Raw genomic sequence first — 22,352 nt, forward strand, 5'->3', positions numbered from 1 at the left:
ATCATGTCATCACCCCCCCCCCCCCTCCTTCTCAAATATCGGCATGCTGTCGCAACTGTGAAAGCTAGGTTGCCAAGCAATCTTCTAACTGAAATGATAAACATTGCCGCTAATGACTACCAATGTTGCCATATTGACATAATACATTTGGGTGTTTTATCTTTTATACCTCTTCTTCTCTGTTTCTGAGCTTGCCAAATGACAGGAGTATCCATTTACGCTCCTGTTTCCATTATTTTTCTACTCATAATGTTTCAGGCCCGGTCATTCGTTACGTGACAAGAACTCTCAACGAAGTTGAATTCCATCACGCAGGTCACTAGATTTGGCAACAAAGTTTCTGACCGAATTCCATTGTGATTGAAATTTCACCGCTAGGTGGCAGCAGAATGCAGAAATTTTTATTGTTATATTTCAGACTTGGCCGTTTTATTTATCGCGAATATTTGTGTGTGTTTTTCGTTTTATTTAAGTTTTTAAGTAGATTTCAGAGTTCCAAATTCATACACTGAGCCTTATATCAACGGTGCTTCAGTATATCAACTCGAAAATGACGAAGGTGAGCTATAAAACCATTAAATCTAACGACTTACTTACGCCGTTCTCTGGTTTTGATACTTTGGCCGTGACAGGTAGGCGCCGCAGTGTATTTTCAGCCTTTAATAATCTAATTTGCCCTACTATTAAAGCATTTGCCCTTTTAGGGTTTCTCCTTCATTCATTCATAACGTATCTCACTATTTGGTTGAAGCACAGCATTCCCTGGCTTTTATTTGAAGCGCGTTGAGATCAGGTAGTCAACCAAACTAGGTTAGCTTTTACGGTAAACAAAAATCCCTTCAGTCAAACTTTTTTGGGATTCTCATTAAAATTTATTTTTCCTCGAATGCGATTTTGCACCCAGTCTTATGCCAAACACATATTCTTGCACCCTTTTTCCCCCGAGACTAAATTATGCCCATTTATATTATGTGAGCGCAGCAGATGGTATTAGCGAACATCTTCCTTTATATTTGATATAGGTACCCCAGCACACCCTTCCTTGGTACCGAAATTGATTACTTAACTTTATTGTTTCAATTTTAGTGTCTGAAACTTTATTGTGCTCCCAGTTGAACCGAATTTAACGCATCCAAGGTTATTTAAGCATTCAAGCCAGGTTCCAAGCGGATCTTAACAGAATCTCTTATGATCTGTACAATAGGAGTTCACATGCCCCCTTTGCACAGGTCTGATTTTCTCCTCCCAATTTCAATACTTTTGCCAAAGTCATGAACTACTGGAGTGAAGGTTTCATTTGTTCTTGTCAGGCAGTAATTGTTTGGCCACCGAATACTCTCATAACCTTACAAGGGGAACTAACGGACATGCCGCCTCCGATTCAGATTAGGCTGAATTTTTTTTACAGACTTTACGGACTTTTTTTGCTTTAAAAGTGCAGGATCAAAAATAAAATGATTATGTGATCACGCAGAATATAAAAAGAAAGTGTAGAATTAACAATTTAATGATTACGTGATCATGCTGAAAATAAAATGTATAGTGCCCCCTCGGGGATCGATCCCGGGACCGCATGGTCATGGAGTCAGGTCCTGTGTAGTAGGGCTCTGGACACCAATAGGGTAGCGACCGGTATAAAGCGGCACAAGAGGCTGCTTCAGTGTTGCCACTCGCCGCACGCTTTTGGGAATTTTTTACGCCCTTCCTGTTGTGCATTAGGGAAAACGGCTCAAACTGACTTCTAGAATTGGTCCCTAGAGTCTGTAAAAAACAAATTCAGCCCAATCGGAGGCAGCAGGTCCGTAAGTTCCCCTTGTTAGTTTAATCTTCAATCGTTTGTTAAAATGGGGAAGAAAGGATTTGAGGAGAATAATATCAAAATTTATGTAGAGGTGTCGTCAGCCAAGTTGACGGTTGTTTACTTTCGGTTTGCAGGCGTATTCGCGTCACTACTATCCACATGAAAACATCTGGCTCTCTCAGAAGCAAGAACACAAGCTTAGATAAGTTTTTTAACACTTTCAAGCCTTGTAACACTTTAATTTTTAGCCACACAGAAATCACAACCACAAAAAAGTCACAAATCATAACTGATAAGTAGTTTTTTTACGATACGGTCATGAGACTGATGTTTTCAATGTGGATAGTAGCGAACGCCGCTTTGTTCAGAGGCCCAAATTCGTCGTTGACACTTGCAAACTGAAAGTAAACAACCGTCAACTTAGCTGACGACACCTCTACCTTACTCTACACTTGTAAAAGCTTATCTCTGTTGTATTGGAGACTCTACCTACGTTTTCCGCCCATTTCCTTAAGCCTTCTCATAGGAGTCATGATCAACATTATTCTCTCAAAAAGAAAAGGTGAGCCGAAACTTTTGAGACATCAGGATTGAGTTATGTATATTTCTCGTGACATCTGAATACAAAAATATTGTACCAAAATTTCAAAAGTATACTTTTGAAGTTTACCTATTATCGTTTTAACTCCTAAGATTATTTATTTAATTTTATTTCACCTAATGATGTCCCAGTGGGTTGGAATAAGCATTGTATAGTTTTCCAACAGTGAGATTGAATTTCAGAATCCGACTCCTTTTAGTGTGACGTGCTGAAATTTAGTTTAAGTTCCATTCTTACTTATTAAGCAATGATGTCGTTTCCAAAGTGGTGGCATAATCAGATATCTGCACCTAGTCAACATTGAAGACAGAACTACTCAATTCTCTCAGAAAAGAGAATAATGGTGATCACAAAAGGGATAGCACTTACTCGGAGGCAGGCTATTGGCACAAGATATCAACAGCTGATAAATTATTTTTTAGCTAGTCCAATTTTTAGATAACATATCATCCATATACTACTATAACTAACTATTCTCTCAATGATAATGCTTAATGTATAATAATGGGACTCTCAGTATTCTTTGATTGACCTTCATGCTACTTCTGATTCATCTGTATCCTTCTGATTATTATTGCTTCTTTGCTTGTGGAGAAACAGTAGCAATAGCATTAGCACTCTTGTAAGTTTTAACAGAGGTTTAGTGTTTACTGATCTATTTGGCTTCCCCGCAGTGAAATCAAGGAACAGCTTGGAACAGGAGAAATTCATTTTCTCTAGTTAATTTTAAGTTCAAGACCTAATTATGGCAAATTATTTACAGTTCTGGTTCAGAGCATATTTATTTAGCATCTCCTGTGTGATCATAAACTATTTTTTCTTGCAAGTCAGTTCATTCTAGAAGTTAGACTGTTTCAGACTTTTCTATACATTGTAAGTTGCTTGATGTTCTGAATTGATTCTGCAACCTTTACTTCTGTCATTTGTAAATGTTACATCACCGTTTGATATGCACAGTGAAATCTGGCTAAAAATAATTCAAAGTATGGTTAAGATGAAATTCCACCTAAGTCGAAAATTTCTTCGATCCTTAGACACCGCCATGAAAAACTACAGAGTTTTTTTTAAAAATTGTCTGCGAACTTTCCTGAATCATTTCAAGTATATGCACAGACAATTTTAAGGCAATATTTTATCTAGTTCTTTTTTTTTCCTCTTAAGGAAAAATGTTGGAATTAAGATACATATTTTATTAATTATTAAACTTCATCAATGTTTTTTGGTGCATCCACAATCAATTCCCCTCTCTGTGTAAACAGTTTGCTAATTTTAATACCTGGATTTAATTGAATTACAGTGTGCATAAGTCTTGTAAATTAATTTTTTTCATGACACTAACATTGTATTTCATTACAAGGTTTTTGAATCATACAGAAGTTTGTATTATTTTTTTCCAGGACTGTAAATAATGCCATGAAGCTGAGAAGATAGAGCTTTTCTTGTTTAAAAGTGAATCGTCTCTTAGGTCTACTCATTTTGAACCTTACATAAATTCCTCCTGCTAGGAAGTTAATTCTTCGTTTTCCCTCCTGAAATGGCCAGCGGAAAAATCAAAAAGTCCAATTGGGTCAAACCCTCTTTTGATGATGCAATGATAGATAGCGCTCCGCCAAAGAAAAAATCGCGCCCTGAAGAAACTAAAGACACCAGCCAAATTCCACGTCCTGCTGCTTCATCTTCATCCAATATGTGCACTTGGCTCGACACAGCTAAACCAACTGGAATTACCGACCTGGCACCCACAAAAAGCAAAGTTGGAGAACTGGAAAACTGGTTAACAGAAGTAAAGACTGGCCGGTCAAATTTGAAGTATTTATTGGTCACTGGCCCTTCTGGCTGTGGTAAAACATCCACTATTCATACTCTTGCAAAACATTTAGGGTTTAAAATCATAGAATGGATTACGCCAATTGACAAAGTCCGGTGGATGGACAATGAAGAGCAAGTTGAAAACCAGACGAAAGTATTCGCTGATTTTTTGACAAGAGGAAGTCGCTATGGGAATGTGCTGAGCAGTCAATCGAATGCAAGACTTATCATAGTTAAAGATTTTCCAAATGTTTTTGTGAATACTCCACATGTGTTTCATGAACTCTTAATGGACTATTACTCAAAAATTTTGTCACCAGTCATTTTTATCTGTGATGGGAAGAAGGCATTCAAACTTTTCCCACCTGAGATTCTTCGCAATCTCAATATTTCTCAGATCACTTTTAGTGCTGTATGCTTTAGGACGGTTAAACAAATTTTACTTAAGATTTTAAAAGCTAATAAAATATCTGCACCTCCAGATGATTCTTTGAAAGAAATTTATGTCTCAAGTGGAATGGATCTCCGCAATTGTATTCTTCAGGCTTTTTACACATTTTCAGTGAAACAGTCTAGACCTAAATTTACGTTCCGGAAAACAGAATCCGAGCCAACAGAATCCAGTGATGGTAGGATAGAGTTATTTCAAACAACCGGGAGAGTTCTTTATCCCAAATGTGAAACAGTTCTATCACCATACGGCTACAATATACAAAAATTTACTCATAATCCCGACCATTTAGTTAGCTTTTATGAAAATAATCGCTCTGACCTTAAATTTTTGCACCATAATTACCTTAGTACATTTTCCTCCATATCAGATGTTAGTAAAGCGGCTGAAGATTTGACCATATCAGACATGCTTTGGAATTCGTATGCTGATAACAGACTAACTAATCAAAATTTAGCTTTGTCCATTGCAGTCCGAGGACTCATGTGTGCCAACAAAAAGCCTCTGAAAGGTTATCGTCAGTTTGGGGCTGCTAAAATCCAGGATTCTCTCTCATTTAACTCAGATTTTCTGACCCATGCAAAGAACGTGTTACCCTCAATTCAAGGAAACAAAGACCTGCTTTTAGATTATGCTCCATTTTTGAAGAGCTCTCTCCGATCCTCCCTTAATGAAAAGCAAAATGAATTTTTCAGCACTTATTTTTCAACTTTCAAAAAACCATTTTAAGGCACTTACAATTTTGTGTTAGTGACCATTTCTTCTTATTTTTGTCCAGAAAATACCCGATACATTGTGTGTGCAACTCAATCCGTTTTATCACTCTTTAATCCTTTTTAGGTATTAGCTCAGCTTGCCTACTTAATTTATTATTTTCACCCTCTAGTCAGTATATTAAACCTAAACTTCAACATTTGGTTGTTATAATTGAGGGGCTTGAAAGACAAGTATGATAAGTGCAGTTTTGGAAGAAAAAAAAAAGAGATATTACTGATTTCAACCAAAACTAGTCTTAATTCATGATCTGTGAAAAATTCACCACCAAAATCCAATTTGTAAGCATCAAAAAGTGAAATTGAACTTTCTCTCCGCATAAGGCTTTACGTAATTTTTAAACTTTAAACATTTATTTCTTAATGTAGTAAGAAGTGTACTTAAGTGCCTTGCCCTCCAAGCCCCTCAATTCCATATCTCTCTTTCGGATATTTCCCAGAAAGGCTGAAAATTAATTTAAGAAAACAAATGAGGTTTGAGAAGAGAATCATTCCACTTTTGTATATACTGTTTTCAATTTTCCATGTATATCCAAAGTTTTCTCCTGTATATAAAATTAATAATTTCCACCAGTTGCAGTTATGTCTTTATCGTAATGTTCCTTAGAGAGCCGTACTTGAATTTTGTTGTTATATTCCATGTTTGTGGCACGGTTCACAGGTTTTATAGCTATGTATTTATGTGTCTTACTTAATGTCTGAAGAAATCTTTTACTAATGTGCAGCCAGGGAGAACAAGAGAATTGAGGGAGAGTGTTATAATCAAAATACAATTATTTTGTTACTAATAAGTGCCTCTTTGACCTCATTGACAGTGCAACAAGAAGTTGTTTCCGCGATTTTTCCATTGTTGGTACTTCATTCAAGTTGAAAATCTCAGTAGAAGTGCCAACCACATCCCTTGGCTGCTTTTAAACCTGTTCATGACAATGAATGTATTCGAGTTACTTCGTCATTAGTTTTTAGCCTAATTTTTATGGGATTATTTTCAAGAGTTTTACTATGTAGTCTGTTCAGTGAAATCACAACTTAGTCCTGTAAAAAATGTACCTAATAAACGCATTCCAAATCGGAATATGAGCTCGATAATTATTTTATTTAAATCATAAATGGATAAAAATTAGGTATTTAAACCATTAATTTATTCCATAGCAACATTGACTGTGTGAAAGAGGGCAAGAAGCATTCTAAAATTGATTTTCTGTCTTCCACCTCAAATAACTGCAATTTCAACTTGACGCTCTATCGTGCTGTCTCCTCCCCTAGCCTGTCCAAATCCGAATTCTAAAGTTTACACAACCGTTATTAACTAGTCTGAAAGGCTTCAAAACTAGGCTGAAAGAACTGTTGAAAACAAATTCATCTCATCAGGAATTGGAACAAGATATGTATGGCATTAGATCAATAATCAATCAAAGTTGCCTGCATGTACTGTACTGCTTACATCCTAATTTCCCAACAGATGTGAGATCGTCTTTGTAGCAGCATGGCTGTTCAAAAAGTTAATAAACCTATGTTAAAATCTTAGTTAGGATAGGAACCCTTTTTGTTCTTTTTTACGTGAAAGTGCCACTTTTAACTTTCACAAGTTTTTTCTATCGCTTTCTTTCAGTAAATTCTATAAAAAAAATTGCATGTAAAATTGTGTTTTTATTTTGTATATTTTACAGTTAATTTGGTTTTAGCGTCAGTATGAATAATTTTTAGGACTGGACAGATTTTTTTATGCCAATTTTATTCTCACAGCTTTTTTTAATGTAAAGTTCACTCAAAGTTTACTTTAAAAAGAACAGAAAGGGTTTCCTAACTCTTACACTCTAACGACTTTTTTTGCGTTTTCCGAAAGTCAAGGTGTAATAGTTAATGCTATCATCGAAATTTCTGTTCGAAAGCAATAATTTCTCTGGTGCCAAGTGAAAAAAAATAATAAATTTAGGACAACTATCTTGATCGAAATATTTCACGATTTCCCCCTTCAATTTATTTATTCATGAAAGTATCATTCTTATTCTAAATTTTCAAGGACTATCTTTAGGAGGCCCCCCCCCCCCCCCAAAAAAAAAAAAAAAATATTCGCACAGAATAGTGTGCATTAACACAATATTATGTTTTGTGTCATGCCACTGCCATTTCATGACTTTTAGACCATGATTTTTTATCTAACTTATTCGCAGAATCTTTTCACCATTCTTATTTTTATCTGGGAAACTTTGATCTCTTGAAACATTGATTTTACCTCAAACATTCCTTTTCTTGTGCAAATATTCCCCAAAAAGAGACTCAAATTATTGCATTTTTTGACAATTTGATGAGCTGACTGAGTCAGAACTAAAAGTAGCATGTGTCATAGCTCATAATTTTTCCTGAAAGTGCAAACATGGTAGGTCACTTTCTCAGGTACGTACCATCAAAATATTTTGATTGCATTGGGGCATCCTGTGTTGGGGCAATAGTGCAGATATTCTTGCATTCAGTAGATCCTGGAGATAAAAAAGGTGATTGAAGTCTGTAATTGCCAGGAAGCTAGAAACTGGATTGCTGCAATTTCATTTGGCCATCTAAAAACTCAAATTTCATGTTTTCCCACTAAAAGCACTGATTTTGAATACTCGTTCTGAGAGTTGGTAGCAGCCCATAACAATCGTTCCAAAAGATTTCTCTGGAAAAGTGAGTAAAATATACTTTAATTAAATACTTGGTCCAATGAAATGTGAGAGGAAAATTCTCCAAACGCTCTGCCGTTTCCAAACATCTCGTTAAAGGTGCTCAGCAAAGACTAGTCAATATCCCGAGAGTTTATGTCTTATCAAAATTGGAAACTCTTGTTAACAACTTAATTTTCTTTTCATCTTTCCTTAGACCAAGACCCAAACATGTAAACACTGAACAGTTACTCTAAGATTTCTGCAAGAAGTCTCTCCATTTTGTCCTTGCTATCTTTTCCCTATTTTTAATCTTATACGTTTTTATTTTTTTCCAGTATGAGCATTGTCCAGGATCGCTTCTATCACTTGTTCCTGTGGGGTTAGCTATTCACCTATTTGCTTGATGTGCTGAGTTCTCTTTAATCTCCTCAAGTTAAGAAATAGTTCCGGTAAGTTTTCTTTCCAGATGTCATTCATTATTTAATTTTAGTTCGTTTTCCCCATCTTCATTTTTGACATTTTATCATGTTTTTTTTTTTTTTTTAATGCATTGACTGTAGATATTTCTTGAACTTCTCAGTAATTAATGTTTGTATCTCATAGGGTAAGATTAAAGTGAAGTAAAATATGGTCATCAGAGAAAAAAAATAAGAAACGAAGGAAGAAGGATTTTAGTATTCAAAACATGGAATTGTAGGCTGAAGATGGCATGAATTTTGAGCAGCTTAACACTTGGTCATTCCTGAGAAAGAGAATAACTTTGCAGCAGACACACCTGTGCACAGGATACTCGTCACTTCTTCCTTGTCTTTTCTCTCTCTATTGTTCTCTCATCACACTCCTTGTTTTCAGTGATCAGAGTTTATATATCTGTCCATCTACCTTTCTCTTTTCGTTTAATAATTCTCTTTGGTAAATAAGATGCCACTCTGTTTTTTTCGTAAGCCAGGAGTTATTTAGAACCAATCAAAACCATTTCAGGAGTTGGTTCTTTGGGTCCAACAACAAAGTTTTTCTGTAAAGTAACCTTTTTGCCAAAATACTTTCTTCGGCAAATTTCAAGAACATAAATTATTTTTTAACATTTTGGGAAAGTTTATGGATCAAGTCAGGTGGAAAACGATACTCAGGTGTCGTTTGAAGTGCTATACTTATTTTTACTTCTATCAATCAAAAGGAAAAAATTTTTTTTTAGTAGGGGGGGGGGGGCATTTCTTTACAGCTTTAATTTTGACACAATGAAGGCTCATAAGTCCTCCCCCTAAAATGTCCTCACATAGTAAATATTCCCCTCCCTGCCAATAATCAAAAGAAAGTCACAAAAGGAAATACAAAAAGACTTAAATAAATTATGGAAACAAAGATGAACATCAAAGAATTTTGAATGAATGAAGTCTGGTGGTTTCTCATAAAATTTTCTTGAATTACTCTTTTATATAGTCTGTAAAAATACCCAAGTCTAACTGACCATTCCTAATCAAGGACGTCGAGTCATTCTGCTGTTTTATAATTCTGACCAAAACGGAAAAATATATCAAAAAATCCATTTCCCAGAAAATCGTCAGCTCTCTAAAGAATGGAGAAATCATGCAAATTTTTTATTGCTTCATCTGAAAGTACTGAAAAAGCTGATTTCACAGCAGTTTTTTATAATTTTTCTCTGCTATGGGAAGTAATATAAAAGTAGATTTAAAAGTGTGAAAATGCACCACCTAGTGACGTCATCTGGCGGCATTTCCCATTTAAACACACGTATTTTAGCAGATTAGAACCAAGAGTATCCTCGTGTTCAATTTACTCTGTAGTTTCCCCTTAAACTCGAAATTCATCAAATTTTAGACACCTACAATGTCTCTATTTTGCAATATACTTATTTCGTTTTATGCATCTTTCTTAGGTGTGGAATGTTTTCAAGAAAGAAGAAGAAACCTCAAATTTCTCCACCAACCAATTTTGAGCACCGAGTCCACACTGGTTTTGATAAGAACGAGGGCAAGTATGTAGGACTACCATTACAATGGGCAAGCATAGTCGGAAATAATCAGATCCTGAAAAGTACAAATCGACCTTTGCCTCTTGTTGATCCTTCAGAAATTACTCCAACTGAAATTCTCGACCTAAAAGTGAGTGTATGTTCATACCTTTCATAACTTCCTATTTGGAATATTTCTGACATGAGGAAAATACCTAATTCAAAAAAGTGTCATGCAAGAGTTGTCTTTTATTTAGTCCTTGTTGGACAGTGTTTTGTTGCTCTGATGGTGGACGGAGTCTAACTCTGAATATAAGTGAACGATCGCACCAACCTGCATGATTCCAGATACTTTAGTTGGTTCAGCGACAAAGTTCCCTCCTGTTTTCTGAAGCTCCTAGATTGTAGATTGTGAAACTAGCAAGTCCTCCAGGAGTCCGTGCTATCAGTATCCTGCTGTGCTGTAATTGGCCTAACAAATTCTAACGGAAATCCCTGATTGCTCACGGGCTGTCACACTCAAAACTTCTTGAGGACTAGACAGAAGATGGCCGAAGACTAGATTTATTCTTAATCATAAAATCAAAGATCTTTAAAAATTGGAGAATGCCCAAATTTCGTTATTCTTTTTTTTTTTTTTTTTTTTTTTTTTTATTTATTTATTTTAATTATGAAATTTTAACTTTGTCTAGAGGTATATCCCCAACAAAAATACTGAAGATCTCTGTAATTACAGTATATAATCCTATTATTGATAAAAAAATTTGCCAATGGTTCTTTCAAAATGGCTTTGCTTTTCTTTGTTTTTGTGCCTAACAGCTTATCTAATGAACCAACTCCTTTTTTTTCTTTGATCATTCATGTGTGGTGATTTTTCCAGACAATTGTACGAGGCGAAAATCTAAAATTCAGAGATGTAATCGAAACAACAACTGGCGGCCTTCCAAAAACATCACATGTAGCAAGATCTAACTCATTGAGGTCATCTAGTCCACCAAGATTGCGACGAATACACCCTACCAATGTTCCACCTTCATTACCAGAAGGAGAGGTGCTTGTCATGCCTCCACAACACCATTTACCTCAGTACCCAGCTCCCAATCAGCGGAGAGATCAACATCAATACGTATGTTCATACCATATTATGTCTTTGATTCCTTGTTTGAAAACAGCAACCATTTTTTTACCCAAATGCAACTTTCTGCTGGTAGATAATATTGGACTTCATCTGTGAATAAATTCGCTACGACATCAGCACCTGTGCTGAGTTTGGATAAAATGAACCTTGCCTTTATCAAACGAAGAATGACTGCACAATGACGTTGCTTTGTGAATGCTTACTAATGGCATTCTATGAAATTACCTTGTGTGGGAGGTCACTTTAATGCAATCAAATTTGATGTTGCAGAAAATAAAGTTAGTTGAATTTTCTAATTCAACTAAGGAGGCTTTTCTAAGCATAAGCTTCATTAAAGACTAAGTCTTTTCCTCCGTTCATATGATTATCTGCGATTTTATTTTTATAATACGAATTTTACACTACCGCCAAAGGGCCTTCCTTTATGCCCTCTATCACTTGTGAAAGAATATGGAACTCTGTGCAACTTCTTGTTTGGGCTACTTGCAAATATTTTCCAACAAAAAACGAAATTCCTATTTTTTAACCTAACCTGACAAACATAGCTCTCCTAAAAAATTCTCTGTGTTTTAAGGTCTCTTAGACAATTATATATCAAGAGCTAACAATAATACCGCTTAACTGACAATTTTGGCAAAAAAGAGATAGCGACTGCTGCATTCTACAGTTTAAAATATGCAAGCTGATGGTTTTAGTTTTCTTCCAATTCTGTTGGAGAGCGCTTTCATGACGCTTTAATGTATGAATAAAAGCAAATCTAACCCTAAAATTACAAAATCGGCAAAGTTTTTCCCTTTGTTCTGCAAAATCGTTAGTTCGTAGATAGGCGGTATTGTTCGTTAGCCATCCATATTTGAACCAGTTTAATACTAATCAGCCGAACTACGTCAGACACTATCTAACTTTCTCTGACATTTTATTTTTTAAGCAGAACACTAAGTAACACTGAAACTACAAATTTTGTGAGTATATTCTTCTTTACCCTTTCCGGTCCGCGGTAGTTTTCCACGGCCGCCGTGGCGAGGTTAAGGTAGCAGCGATGTTGTCAACATAGACAGTGGTTTCCAAAGGGTCCACCAGAGGCCGCCACTTGCTGAAGCAGTCGAAAATACCGGACTTCGGGCGGGCCTGCGCAGAAGTTCAAACTTTTGGGCGACTTTATCTGACATCGGACCTAAACGCGTTATTTTTCACGGCGAATATATCAGACATTGGACCGGAAAGGGTTAATTTAGGGTAAACTCACCGAAAGTTTAAAGGCCTCAAGTCCTTCAGATCTCTGGAAAAAAATAAACATGAAAGAAAATTAGGTAACGTGAAACGCAGTCAGGCTGATTCCAGTATAAATTCGTACACTTTTGTATGGGCATGCTTGTTAATTCCTGTAATAAAATAAAATTTGTTCATAGGGGAAGCCACCTCACAATCCCGAATGGATGGGGCAGAATCATACCGACACAGTAAGGAGATCACCTCAGCACCCACCCGGCAACACGCCTGATATAAATGAATACAGGGGACCTCCTCCATATCATCCTGGTCACTACATTCCAAATGGGAATTCTCAGGTATTAATTCAAATGCTATGATTCAGTTCAAACAAACCTGTGCCAGTGTCTCTTCCTCAGGAAAGTGATACAATTCCAAAATCGCCACTCCTAGCGCAAGTGTTTGAAAATCGCAGTAAAACGAATGCTTTTACTACAGAGGAAAGCAAATAGTTTACCTACAAATTGATGAAAATGTTTCACGTTTATTTGTGCTTTTATAATCATGAAGTAAGTTTCGCTAATTGTATTGTAGCTCTGAGGATGGGTGAAACCCGAAACATGTCAGCAGCCGGGGAAAACGTATGTTAATTAATTTTAATGAAGAATCAAATTTGATATTACAGCATTTTAGCATAGAATTCAACTTATTTTATAAATGGTTTCCTCCTCATTAGTCTGTGTGTTTTAGAAATAAATTTGAAATTTTGATTTTTGAAGGATAGTCATTTTTCAGAAAAAATGTATTTTAGTGATTTGATTTTTCTGTAAACTTAATACAACTCAATGACAGGTGCCAAATAATCATTTTTCTCTAGAATCAATTTCTTCAAAAATTGAGACTCAAAAAATGAAAAATCTACTGCATTATTGCCGTGTATGCATTCAATATTCGACGAAAATCGTTTAAGGGTTTGAAACATCAATTCTTATTCTAATTGTAAGTTGATGCCATTTCTCCAATTTGTATAAGGAAACCAATGTCCTCCAACAATTAATTTCAAATCACCATCCCTATTATTATTGTATGCATCAAACGGACTTCACTAAATTTGAGCCAAGTCAGAGATTCGGCATTTCCTCGTTTCTTCTCAAAATACAGGTTTTAAATTTTCATCATTCTTATCAAATTTTCTACACATACCAAGGTTTTTCAGGCGTAACTTATGTTATGTCTTTTTTCCCTATTAATGTTTCTGACTTGGTACAAAATTTTGTCTCCAACTTCTTTTCCAATCTCTAATTTGTAATCTTGATCAATTTCCCCAGTATTTTTGTTGCTTTGATGCCACGACAGGTGATTTGTATTAACTTTGAGTCTCCATTTTCATGTTTGTACCCATGTACTTTTGAGGAATAGATAATCTATATATCTATCTAAATTTTCAGGCTGGAAATGCTGGAACGGGTATTATTGATCCTCCTGCTGGGTATGTCGTTGGCGGTTATCGTCCTCCTCACTCGCAACAGGTCACACCTCCACATGCCCCTCACGCTCCAAATACTGCTCTCACAACAAATATCAACAAAGTAAGTTCTCCGCTCAATTAAAAAAGAATTATAATAAGAGTAGAATTATCGTTATTCTATACTGCACTGCTCCTTTGACATGTTTGCTGCCATGGTATTTTTTGAGTATGCACTCTCCTTGTGCCATGAAAGACACTAAACACACCCACACACAAAATAATACAACATAAGAATAGTTAGAAGAACTGATGCACTATATGGACGACGCTGTTGCTGTGCGTAGGTATATAAAAAGGTTGAATTGGGAGAACAATCGAAAGTAGACAGCTGCCAATTTATGGGATCATAATTCTAGTTTAGCCAATCCAAAAAATTCGGTTGTTTTTCTGCTACAGAACTCATTATTGCCAATGGAATAGACCTGTATTGCAATTAAATTAATTAACACTGTTGAGCCCCTGAATTCACAAGTATCATTTTCAGTATGCCACCAATTGCATTCTGTACCTAAATTATCTAAGTATTTATCCATTTTTTAATAATTTTTTATGGCCTTTTCCTCCCCTCAAAAAATTTCTGGTTATGTCACTAATTCCTGTCAGTAATCGATTTCCTTATCTGTTCCATATTCTAATATGTGTGACTTTTTGCTCATTTTAGTTAGGTAATATGGATGCAAACAAAGTTGCTGACCAAAATATGAACAAACAAGCAATTACCAATGGAGGAACGCAGCCAAACTCAGCCGGGAAATCCCACCATGATCCCCAGCGCATCACCATTACCCATGAGCAGGTTTGTTTTATTTGCAAAAATTTTGCCGTGCAGCTGTTTTGATGGAAACTTTATTACAGGATCAAGGTTTATAAATGTTTCGCAAATTAGTGTAGTAATACAAAGAAGTATCGCAGCAGCTCTCTTCAAAATTCGTACCTCCATACTAACCTTTCTATAAACCATCAACAATTCGATTCTTCACTGACGGTCAATGAATAACGAGACCTTAATACTGAGAATTCTCCTATTTATATCTCTGTCTAAGAAGGTAAGATTGGTTATTTAACCTGTTGCGAAAATAAATGAGATTCAGCAACCGTTTTCTTTTGCTCGAGGCTCATGTCACTTCAACTAGCAGCTATAAAAATCGCAACACCACCGCATATACTTGGATGAAGAAAACTTGTACACACATCACACCATGATTTTTGGCCGTTCTTAAAAAACCACGAAAAATAAACCTCATATATAAACAACACCCAGATTTTTGACTAGGAAAAACAGATGAAAAATGTGACTATTATCAAAGAATATTAGCATGTTTAACACTCTTATTATGTGTAAATCATAACACCTATTCAATTTCAACGTACTTATGTTCTTAAGTGTTTGATAATTTTTTCCAGTATCGTGCTGCACTTCAGATGGTAGTAAGTCCAGGAGACCCTCGTGAGAATTTCGAGCAGTTCATGAGGATTGGTGAAGGCTCTACTGGAACTGTTTGCATTGCCACAGAAAGATCTACGGGTCGTAAAGTTGCCATAAAGAAAATGGATCTGAAAAAACAACAAAGACGTGAATTGTTGTTTAATGAGGTGAGATATTTCCATTTCTATCTGTGAATAATGCAGATTAATCAACAATGCTTAGATGCACCCAGTAGTAGCTTACAAGAGTCCGTGCAGGAGTGTTTTAAAACAAAAAGGCAATGGTTGCTTTTAATTCCCAACAATTTTCAAAAAACTTTGTCCAGTTGAAAGAAAGTATTTTTGTTCCTTTAAAACGTTGACTGCCACCTGTATTTTGTGCTCGCTTCCTATGATGCAACAACAAGGGTCTTCGTAGAAATGAAAGAGTAATAAAAAAATTAAAAAGGAAGTAAGTAGAAAAAATTCGTATAAAAGAATAGCAGCATCAGGGGAACAGTTCGAATTGACGGGTTCGCAACGGTGACTGGCTATATTAACAGAAGCTTTCACACCCAGTCATATTTACTGACATCGCAGTCAACGTGTTTTGTGATACTGCAGAAATTGACTTAACTGTCATTGAATTTAAAAAAAAAAACCCCTGAAAAGTTACAAATTAAGTGACCTTCTGTGGAATTCCTCACTTAAAATGTATGTATAACTTATATTTTAAAAAAAGGCCCAAAACAAGTGAAAAAAATCAGAATTCAAAACAACGTCTCTATGCAATGAAATGCAAACATAAATAAAATACCCCAAAAAAGTTCTCGTTTCATGCTTAAAATCCACTCTCACCCTCTGCCAGTGACTCCGCTTTCAGGATGAATGTAAGTTTTCATTTGAGCTGTAAAATTAAAATCTGAGGGTTTTCTGTTTTTTTAGGTCGTCATTATGAGGGATTATCATCATCCAAATATTGTTGAGATGTATGACAGTTTCCTAGTCGGCGACGTTCTTTGGGTCGTAATGGAATTCCTGGAAGGCGGCGCTCTAACAGACATCGTCACGTATGCGCGTATGGATGAGGAACAAATTGCCACTGTTTGCAAACAGTGTCTCAAAGCTCTGGCTTACCTTCATTCCCAAGGAGTCATTCATCGAGATATCAAAAGTGACTCAATATTGTTAGCAGCTGATGGTCGAGTAAGTTGGCATTTTTCTCTCCTCCTTCCCTTTCGAACCATAAGTCAAATTTTAATCACTTTTTTTACATTGAATACATACTAAAATAGAAAAAATGCCCTTCCCATTTTCAAAACCCTTTTTCTTCAAAAATGTCCTCAAATTATAGTTTCTACTTCAAATTTATGAAAAATGTACGATTTCCATGTTTCCTTGGAAATTTTAAAACCACCTAGTGCGATACCCATAAAAAAAACAAGAAAATGTGTTTCTCCTATATACACATGTTTTTCACCTCAACCAGAGTACAGTTTCTATAACTTCTGCCTTAACAATAAAAATAATAAATATGTTCTGAGAAAGAATGTGATTAACTCAAGAGATGCTTTCTCATTTCAGGTAAAATTATCAGACTTCGGTTTTTGTGCTCAAGTTTCACAAGAATTACCCAAAAGAAAGTCATTGGTTGGAACTCCTTACTGGATGTCACCAGAAGTAATATCCAGACTTCCATATGGTCCAGAAGTCGACATTTGGTCACTGGGTAATGAAATTTATCTCTCACAAAACAAGTAAATTAAAACTGTGGAGGGCTCTAATTTTGTGCAATTGAATTTTTATATGTTCTCAGAGAGTTGAATTCAGTTCAAGACCTCTTAATTCACTCTTTCAAACTTTTCTAAATTTTGCCCCACACTGAGTGAAATCTGACCGACCCCCAAGTATTTTATTTTTTGGTTCATGAAATGTCTGTCTTCCTTTCAAAGTCCTATAGTAGGAGAATAAAATGCAGGTGAGCAGGTTTCCTCTTCTCAGGTTAACCTCTTCTTTGAAGTCAAAGGCAAAAGTTGAATGACAAACCAATCAGAAAAACAAAGGATAGTGCAACTCTCATGAGAAAGCTGAGAAAAGATATTATAGTCTCAGCCTTGCTCGAGAGAGTTCCTTCCAAAGATATCAACAATACTAAATCTCATCATTCCAAAGATGGGAGTCTTTTTCCCTTTTACACTTCAAGTTTCTAATTATTTGTTCCTGTTAAATCAGAAAAAATTGCTTTGTGAAGGGCAAACTTCGGTCAACAACTGGAAGAACTCTAAAAGTGGGATCAGAAAAATGTTTTGCTGTCTACTAGTTGTCAATTTACCAACACCAGGTTACTGTTAGTTGATGTCAGTTTGCCAGTGTAGGCCTCATAAGCACAACAAAGTATGGATTTTAGGGTGCCTAGTGACCGGAGAAACTAGCAAAGTTAGGATTATGAAATTAGTTAGAAAGAGAAAATATATAACTAGGAGAATCGCAAACTACTGTGCAAGATTGTGATTTTTTGCATAACGTCACAGTACTTGCACATGTGGTCTTGCAGCGCTATATATTTCCCTTGAAAATTTGAGGCCCAATTGATCCATACATGCACTTTGCGTCAAGCTTTGTTTATTTTTCCGTTTTTTCCTTAATTAGGAAAGGAAGGTCAGGGAAAACCTGGGAAACCAAAAATCTAAGGGTCACGGAAAAACATTGAAAATCAGAAAGAAAAGAAAGAAAATTTTGCGATACAATCTGGGGTCATGGTAGAAGATCTCCTTTTCCTTCCAGTAAAGCTGTACACATTTTAGTCATTTTGAGTATTAGGCATAGTCAACTGAGCTGTGAACAATTCAAAAAGAAGTCTCCGCTCAAATTCATTTGAGCGATTCAGATTCATTTTCCAAATTATTCTCCCTCATTAATTTTTTTCGTATACTCTTAGGTATAATGGTGATTGAAATGGTTGATGGTGAGCCACCATTTTTCAATGAACCCCCACTTCAAGCGATGAGAAGGATTCGTGATATGCCACCTCCAAAACTGAAGAATACTCATAAGGTAAGTTTTGGACTATTCTGCTCTCATACATAGCTCTTTTTTTTTTTTCATTTTATAATTTGTGTACATTTAATATATGAGAATGCAAGTAAGTCATGATTATGGATCTTAGCAGTAATACTTGTCTCTCCATTATTAGTTTTTCTGGCATATTTTGTTGTCAAGTGTTATGAAATTTTTTTAGTAATAACTAGAGACTATGAGGCTTTGCTTATCGCCGCCGAACCGGGTGGTCTTATCACCGTGAGCGTTGGAGTCTGAGCCTCGAGTATGGGTGGCGGGGAAGCGGAGAGCAGCAGAAGTGGACTGGAAGGGAAGGGCTCAAGAGGCGCCGCACAATGGTCCGGCCAGCGAAACCTCAATTTACGCACACAAAACAGCGAATATCTCGAAAACCGCTCCTGGGATCTCTTTCGGCCCATAAGAACTTTTGATCAAAATGACTAGCTGAGCAACATATCCAAGTTTCAACAGATTCTAGAGAGAGCCATTTCCCATAAGGTCTGTGCGGGGTTTTTTACCGAAAAATCCGCTTTCAATGGTATTGAAGTGGCATTCAAACTGAATATTATTTTATGATTTCAGGTCTCCCCAAGACTTCAAGGCTTCCTGGAAAGACTTCTTGTGAGAGATCCTGCACAACGAGCCACAGCTGCTGAACTTCTACAACATCCATTCCTGCGTCAAGCTGGCCCTCCTGCGCTTCTGGTACCTCTCATGAGAGGTTCAAGACATAGCAACTGTTGATGAAATGAAACGATTTACAGAATACTTCCTTCTAATTTTTATTTTCTTTTTAACTCTGGACAATAGACATTGCTCCAGCATCACTCAGTATTATTTATTGATATCTCCTTTTACGTTGTTGACTTATTAATAGGTTTGGAATTGTTAATGCTTTTCACTTGTTTCTTTGTGGCCTTCATCTTCTAAGACATGATCAGGGTTTTAACTTGTAAATATTGTCATACATCCAAGACTTCAAATGAGGTTATTACTGTAAGCTAAACCTCAAATTTTACTATGCTTACTCATATCATAATCATCTTTTTCATATTTTTATCCCGAGATATCATTCTGCCTCCTCTTGGTGAACGAATTTTCTTGTCACATCAGTAACTGTTGTGCACATCTGTGGCCTTCAAGCTCACTATGATTTGTGAAACAAATCAGTACTCATAGTGATGGTCTTTTGACCACCAAACGCAAAGCAATTTTTTGATGGATTTTTTTCCATTTTATAATATTTGTAATTTTATCATTTTTACACCGAGTTCGGATTTTTGTGAGCTTACGTAAATGCGAAGGACAATTATCATGAAGTGATCAGTATTTTAAGTTATCTTTTATGTGAATAGTAACAGTTGTCATTCCAATATTGTACATACTTGTACATACAAAGGTAGAACAAATAATTGTTTTTTTTTTTTTTGTAAAGGAATCATTCTGAATTTTTATCATTCGAAGGCTATTGCCAGATCAAATTTCTCCTTTATCGATGCAAACTTTATTTTATTATCAATTCAAAGACAGGAACGCAACGCAGAGCTTCTAACTTTTAAAACTTTGTAATCATTGTAATACTGTTTTTTACTCCTTAAACTCTTCCTTAATTCTTGTCATACTCTTTCATTGTAAGTATCGCTACTTATGTAAGTGTGCTAAGTGCTTGTTCAGGGCTGTATTCGAGTTGTTTCTGAAAAATATCTTCTTCTTAAAGGGGCAGCTTCGGTGCACATTGTGATTAAAATTACTCTGTCATAGAATCGTATCCTTTGAATATTTTATTATCCATTGTGGCAAAGTAATTCCAATCCCCTCCAAGGCTCTTATTTATTAAACTTTTCTGTTAATTCCTATCTCAATATCTTTAAATTTTTCCTTTTTTAATTCTACCTTGAAGGTCTCCTTTAATCTCCCTTTATTACTATGTGATGTAGGTTTTCCAAAGGAAAGAAACTGCCCCCAGAACAGCTATGGATACAGCCCTAAATTTTTTTTTTCGAAGTGTCGAAAAGAGATCATCCTCCCCTTTTTGAATCTAGAAAATGTATTAATTTACATTATCACCTGACGTTTATTGGAGATGGTTTTAACAAAAATTATCGCTATTATAACTCTTTATGCAGGAGCTCAGAAATAATTCCAATCAATTTATCAAGACATTAATCAAGCTGTTAACTTGATGATGTACAAATTTTGTTTGCATTGTTTTTTACCAATTGAATTTGCAGTTTTTGGGGAAGAATAATCCTCTTGCAATATTACTACAATTTCTTGAAACAAATTAAAATCATTTTAATTTTATTCTTTCGGATCTCCGTCATGATCGCGACTTTTCATGGGTGGGTATCTCACTAACTTTTGCATTTTGTTGTTTCACCTCACTGGTTCAGTTTATCAGATCGCTCTTTCTTTCCCAGTTCCCCCACTGACACTCTTCACATTATAATGGAACTGGTTTTATTTTAATGAATCGGACCCATGCTCACTGTGATACCTGATCAAGTTTAATTTTTAATTCACTGTGAAAGTTTATACTATCTCCAATTTAATCTCCATCCCTAAGCTCTGTTTACCGTGTGTCTTCAAGTAACATTAAGATGGTAAAACTGCAAAAACGCATTTCTAGTTTGCAAGGAAAATCTAAATCTCTACTTTATTTTTTTCTTTATTTTTTTCTTTTAAGAGTACAAACCAATATCATGGCTTGAGAATTTCACAGAATATTCTTCAAACAGAGAAAACTTAGTGTCACGAAAATGTTCAAGGTATATGACATGCATTCTGCAATATTGCAAATTGAGGCACGTGTTTCTGCAGTTTGACTGTCAATTAATCAACAATTATATTGCATACATTGACTAACTTTAATTTTTACACATTGCTGCCATTAGATATGGAAAACATTTTCGCAAAAAATGCAGAAGATCGGCAGTGTGGCATACAGTTTTGGCAAAAGCCATCCAGTTGCGCTGCTGATGTCTCCCAAATGAGACTGAGACTCAAAATATCAGTGCCTTTATTGGGCTCTTTTCTTGCAGTTTTATGGTGTGTAATTTCGCCCAAAAATATTTAAGTTAGTTTGTAGATGTATTAGTGGTCGGCTGCTTAACAAGGTATGCAGGCCAATGGCAGTCAATGTGCTAATGTTAATTTTGTTTAGCGTAAACATTAATGTATCATTCTTTATTAATGTAATTGCCTTGTTATATTCTTATAGAGTTTTGAATGAGTCTTAAAGTTGCATTAATTCATATTCACAAACTTGTTGCCCGGAAATTGACCACCTAGTTTTAGTCATTTGTTTTCTAGAACTTTTAGTTCTTTTTTTTTCAATTTTCCAAATATTGCAGCTGAATTCTGAACTTATTTTTGTAAGGTAAAATTTTCGAAATAGTAGAAATTAAGATCAACTTCCCTCCAAGATGTATTGTATCAGTATTATCTGCATTTATTCAGTATTGATTTTGTATTTTCCATGAGTTACATAAAATCAGTCAGTTAATTCATTTGAAAAATTACCATATTCAGACCTGTAAAATGCATGAAATGCATTTGCATCTTAAACGAAAATTTTAATAGCCCCAAATTCAGCATCTTCAATAAATTTTTTCTTCAAGAGTTTTGTAATTGTGGTTTTAGTTTTGTCTCCCTCATTTTGTTCAATACTGCTAGGAAAAAAAATGTATGAATTCAAAGCTCCAGACCGGAGCTTGCTCCGACCTAGGAGCCCGATTCGAAGCTCCAGACCGGAGCCAGCTGCAATCTGGAGCCCGGTCCAGAGCTAGCTCCGATCTGGAGCCTGGTCCAGAGCTAGCTCCGATATTGGAGCCTAATTTTAGCTCTGGACCAAAGCTAGCTCTACCCTGGAAGCCTGATTTGGGGCTGGCTCCGGACCCCCAGCTCTACATTTAAAATGTCCTGTTTTATTACCACAAATATATGTCGTCAACCTACTCCCACG

General features: G+C 35.8%; 1 protein-coding gene across 2 annotated transcripts; it reads left to right on the forward strand.

Annotated features, from left to right (window-relative positions):
• The first annotated feature begins 367 nt into the window (after positions 1 to 367).
• Positions 368 to 22,018, forward strand: mbt (serine/threonine-protein kinase PAK mbt). 2 transcript variants are annotated; one of them, XM_019049615.2, is made up of 12 exons: positions 387 to 559; positions 8,416 to 8,529; positions 9,978 to 10,203; positions 10,933 to 11,178; positions 12,600 to 12,758; positions 13,848 to 13,988; positions 14,589 to 14,723; positions 15,332 to 15,520; positions 16,277 to 16,537; positions 16,916 to 17,060; positions 18,270 to 18,385; positions 18,971 to 22,018. In XM_019049615.2, the coding sequence occupies exons 3-12, from the start codon at positions 9,985 to 9,987 to the stop codon at positions 19,130 to 19,132; spliced, it is 1,773 nt and encodes a 590-aa protein (XP_018905160.2). In that variant the 5' UTR covers positions 387 to 559; positions 8,416 to 8,529; positions 9,978 to 9,984; the 3' UTR covers positions 19,133 to 22,018. The 2 variants fall into 2 exon arrangements, with proteins under 2 accessions (XP_018905161.2, XP_018905160.2); XM_019049616.2 differs by lacking the exons at positions 8,416 to 8,529; positions 9,978 to 10,203; positions 10,933 to 11,178; ... (6 more) ...; positions 18,270 to 18,385; positions 18,971 to 22,018 and adding an exon at positions 3,800 to 6,510 and having other exon boundaries at positions 368 to 559.
• The last annotated feature ends 334 nt before the right edge of the window (positions 22,019 to 22,352 follow it).

Source organism: Bemisia tabaci, chromosome 7 (genome assembly GCF_918797505.1).
Source record: "Bemisia tabaci chromosome 7, PGI_BMITA_v3".
Lineage (NCBI taxonomy): Eukaryota > Metazoa > Arthropoda > Insecta > Hemiptera > Aleyrodidae > Bemisia > Bemisia tabaci.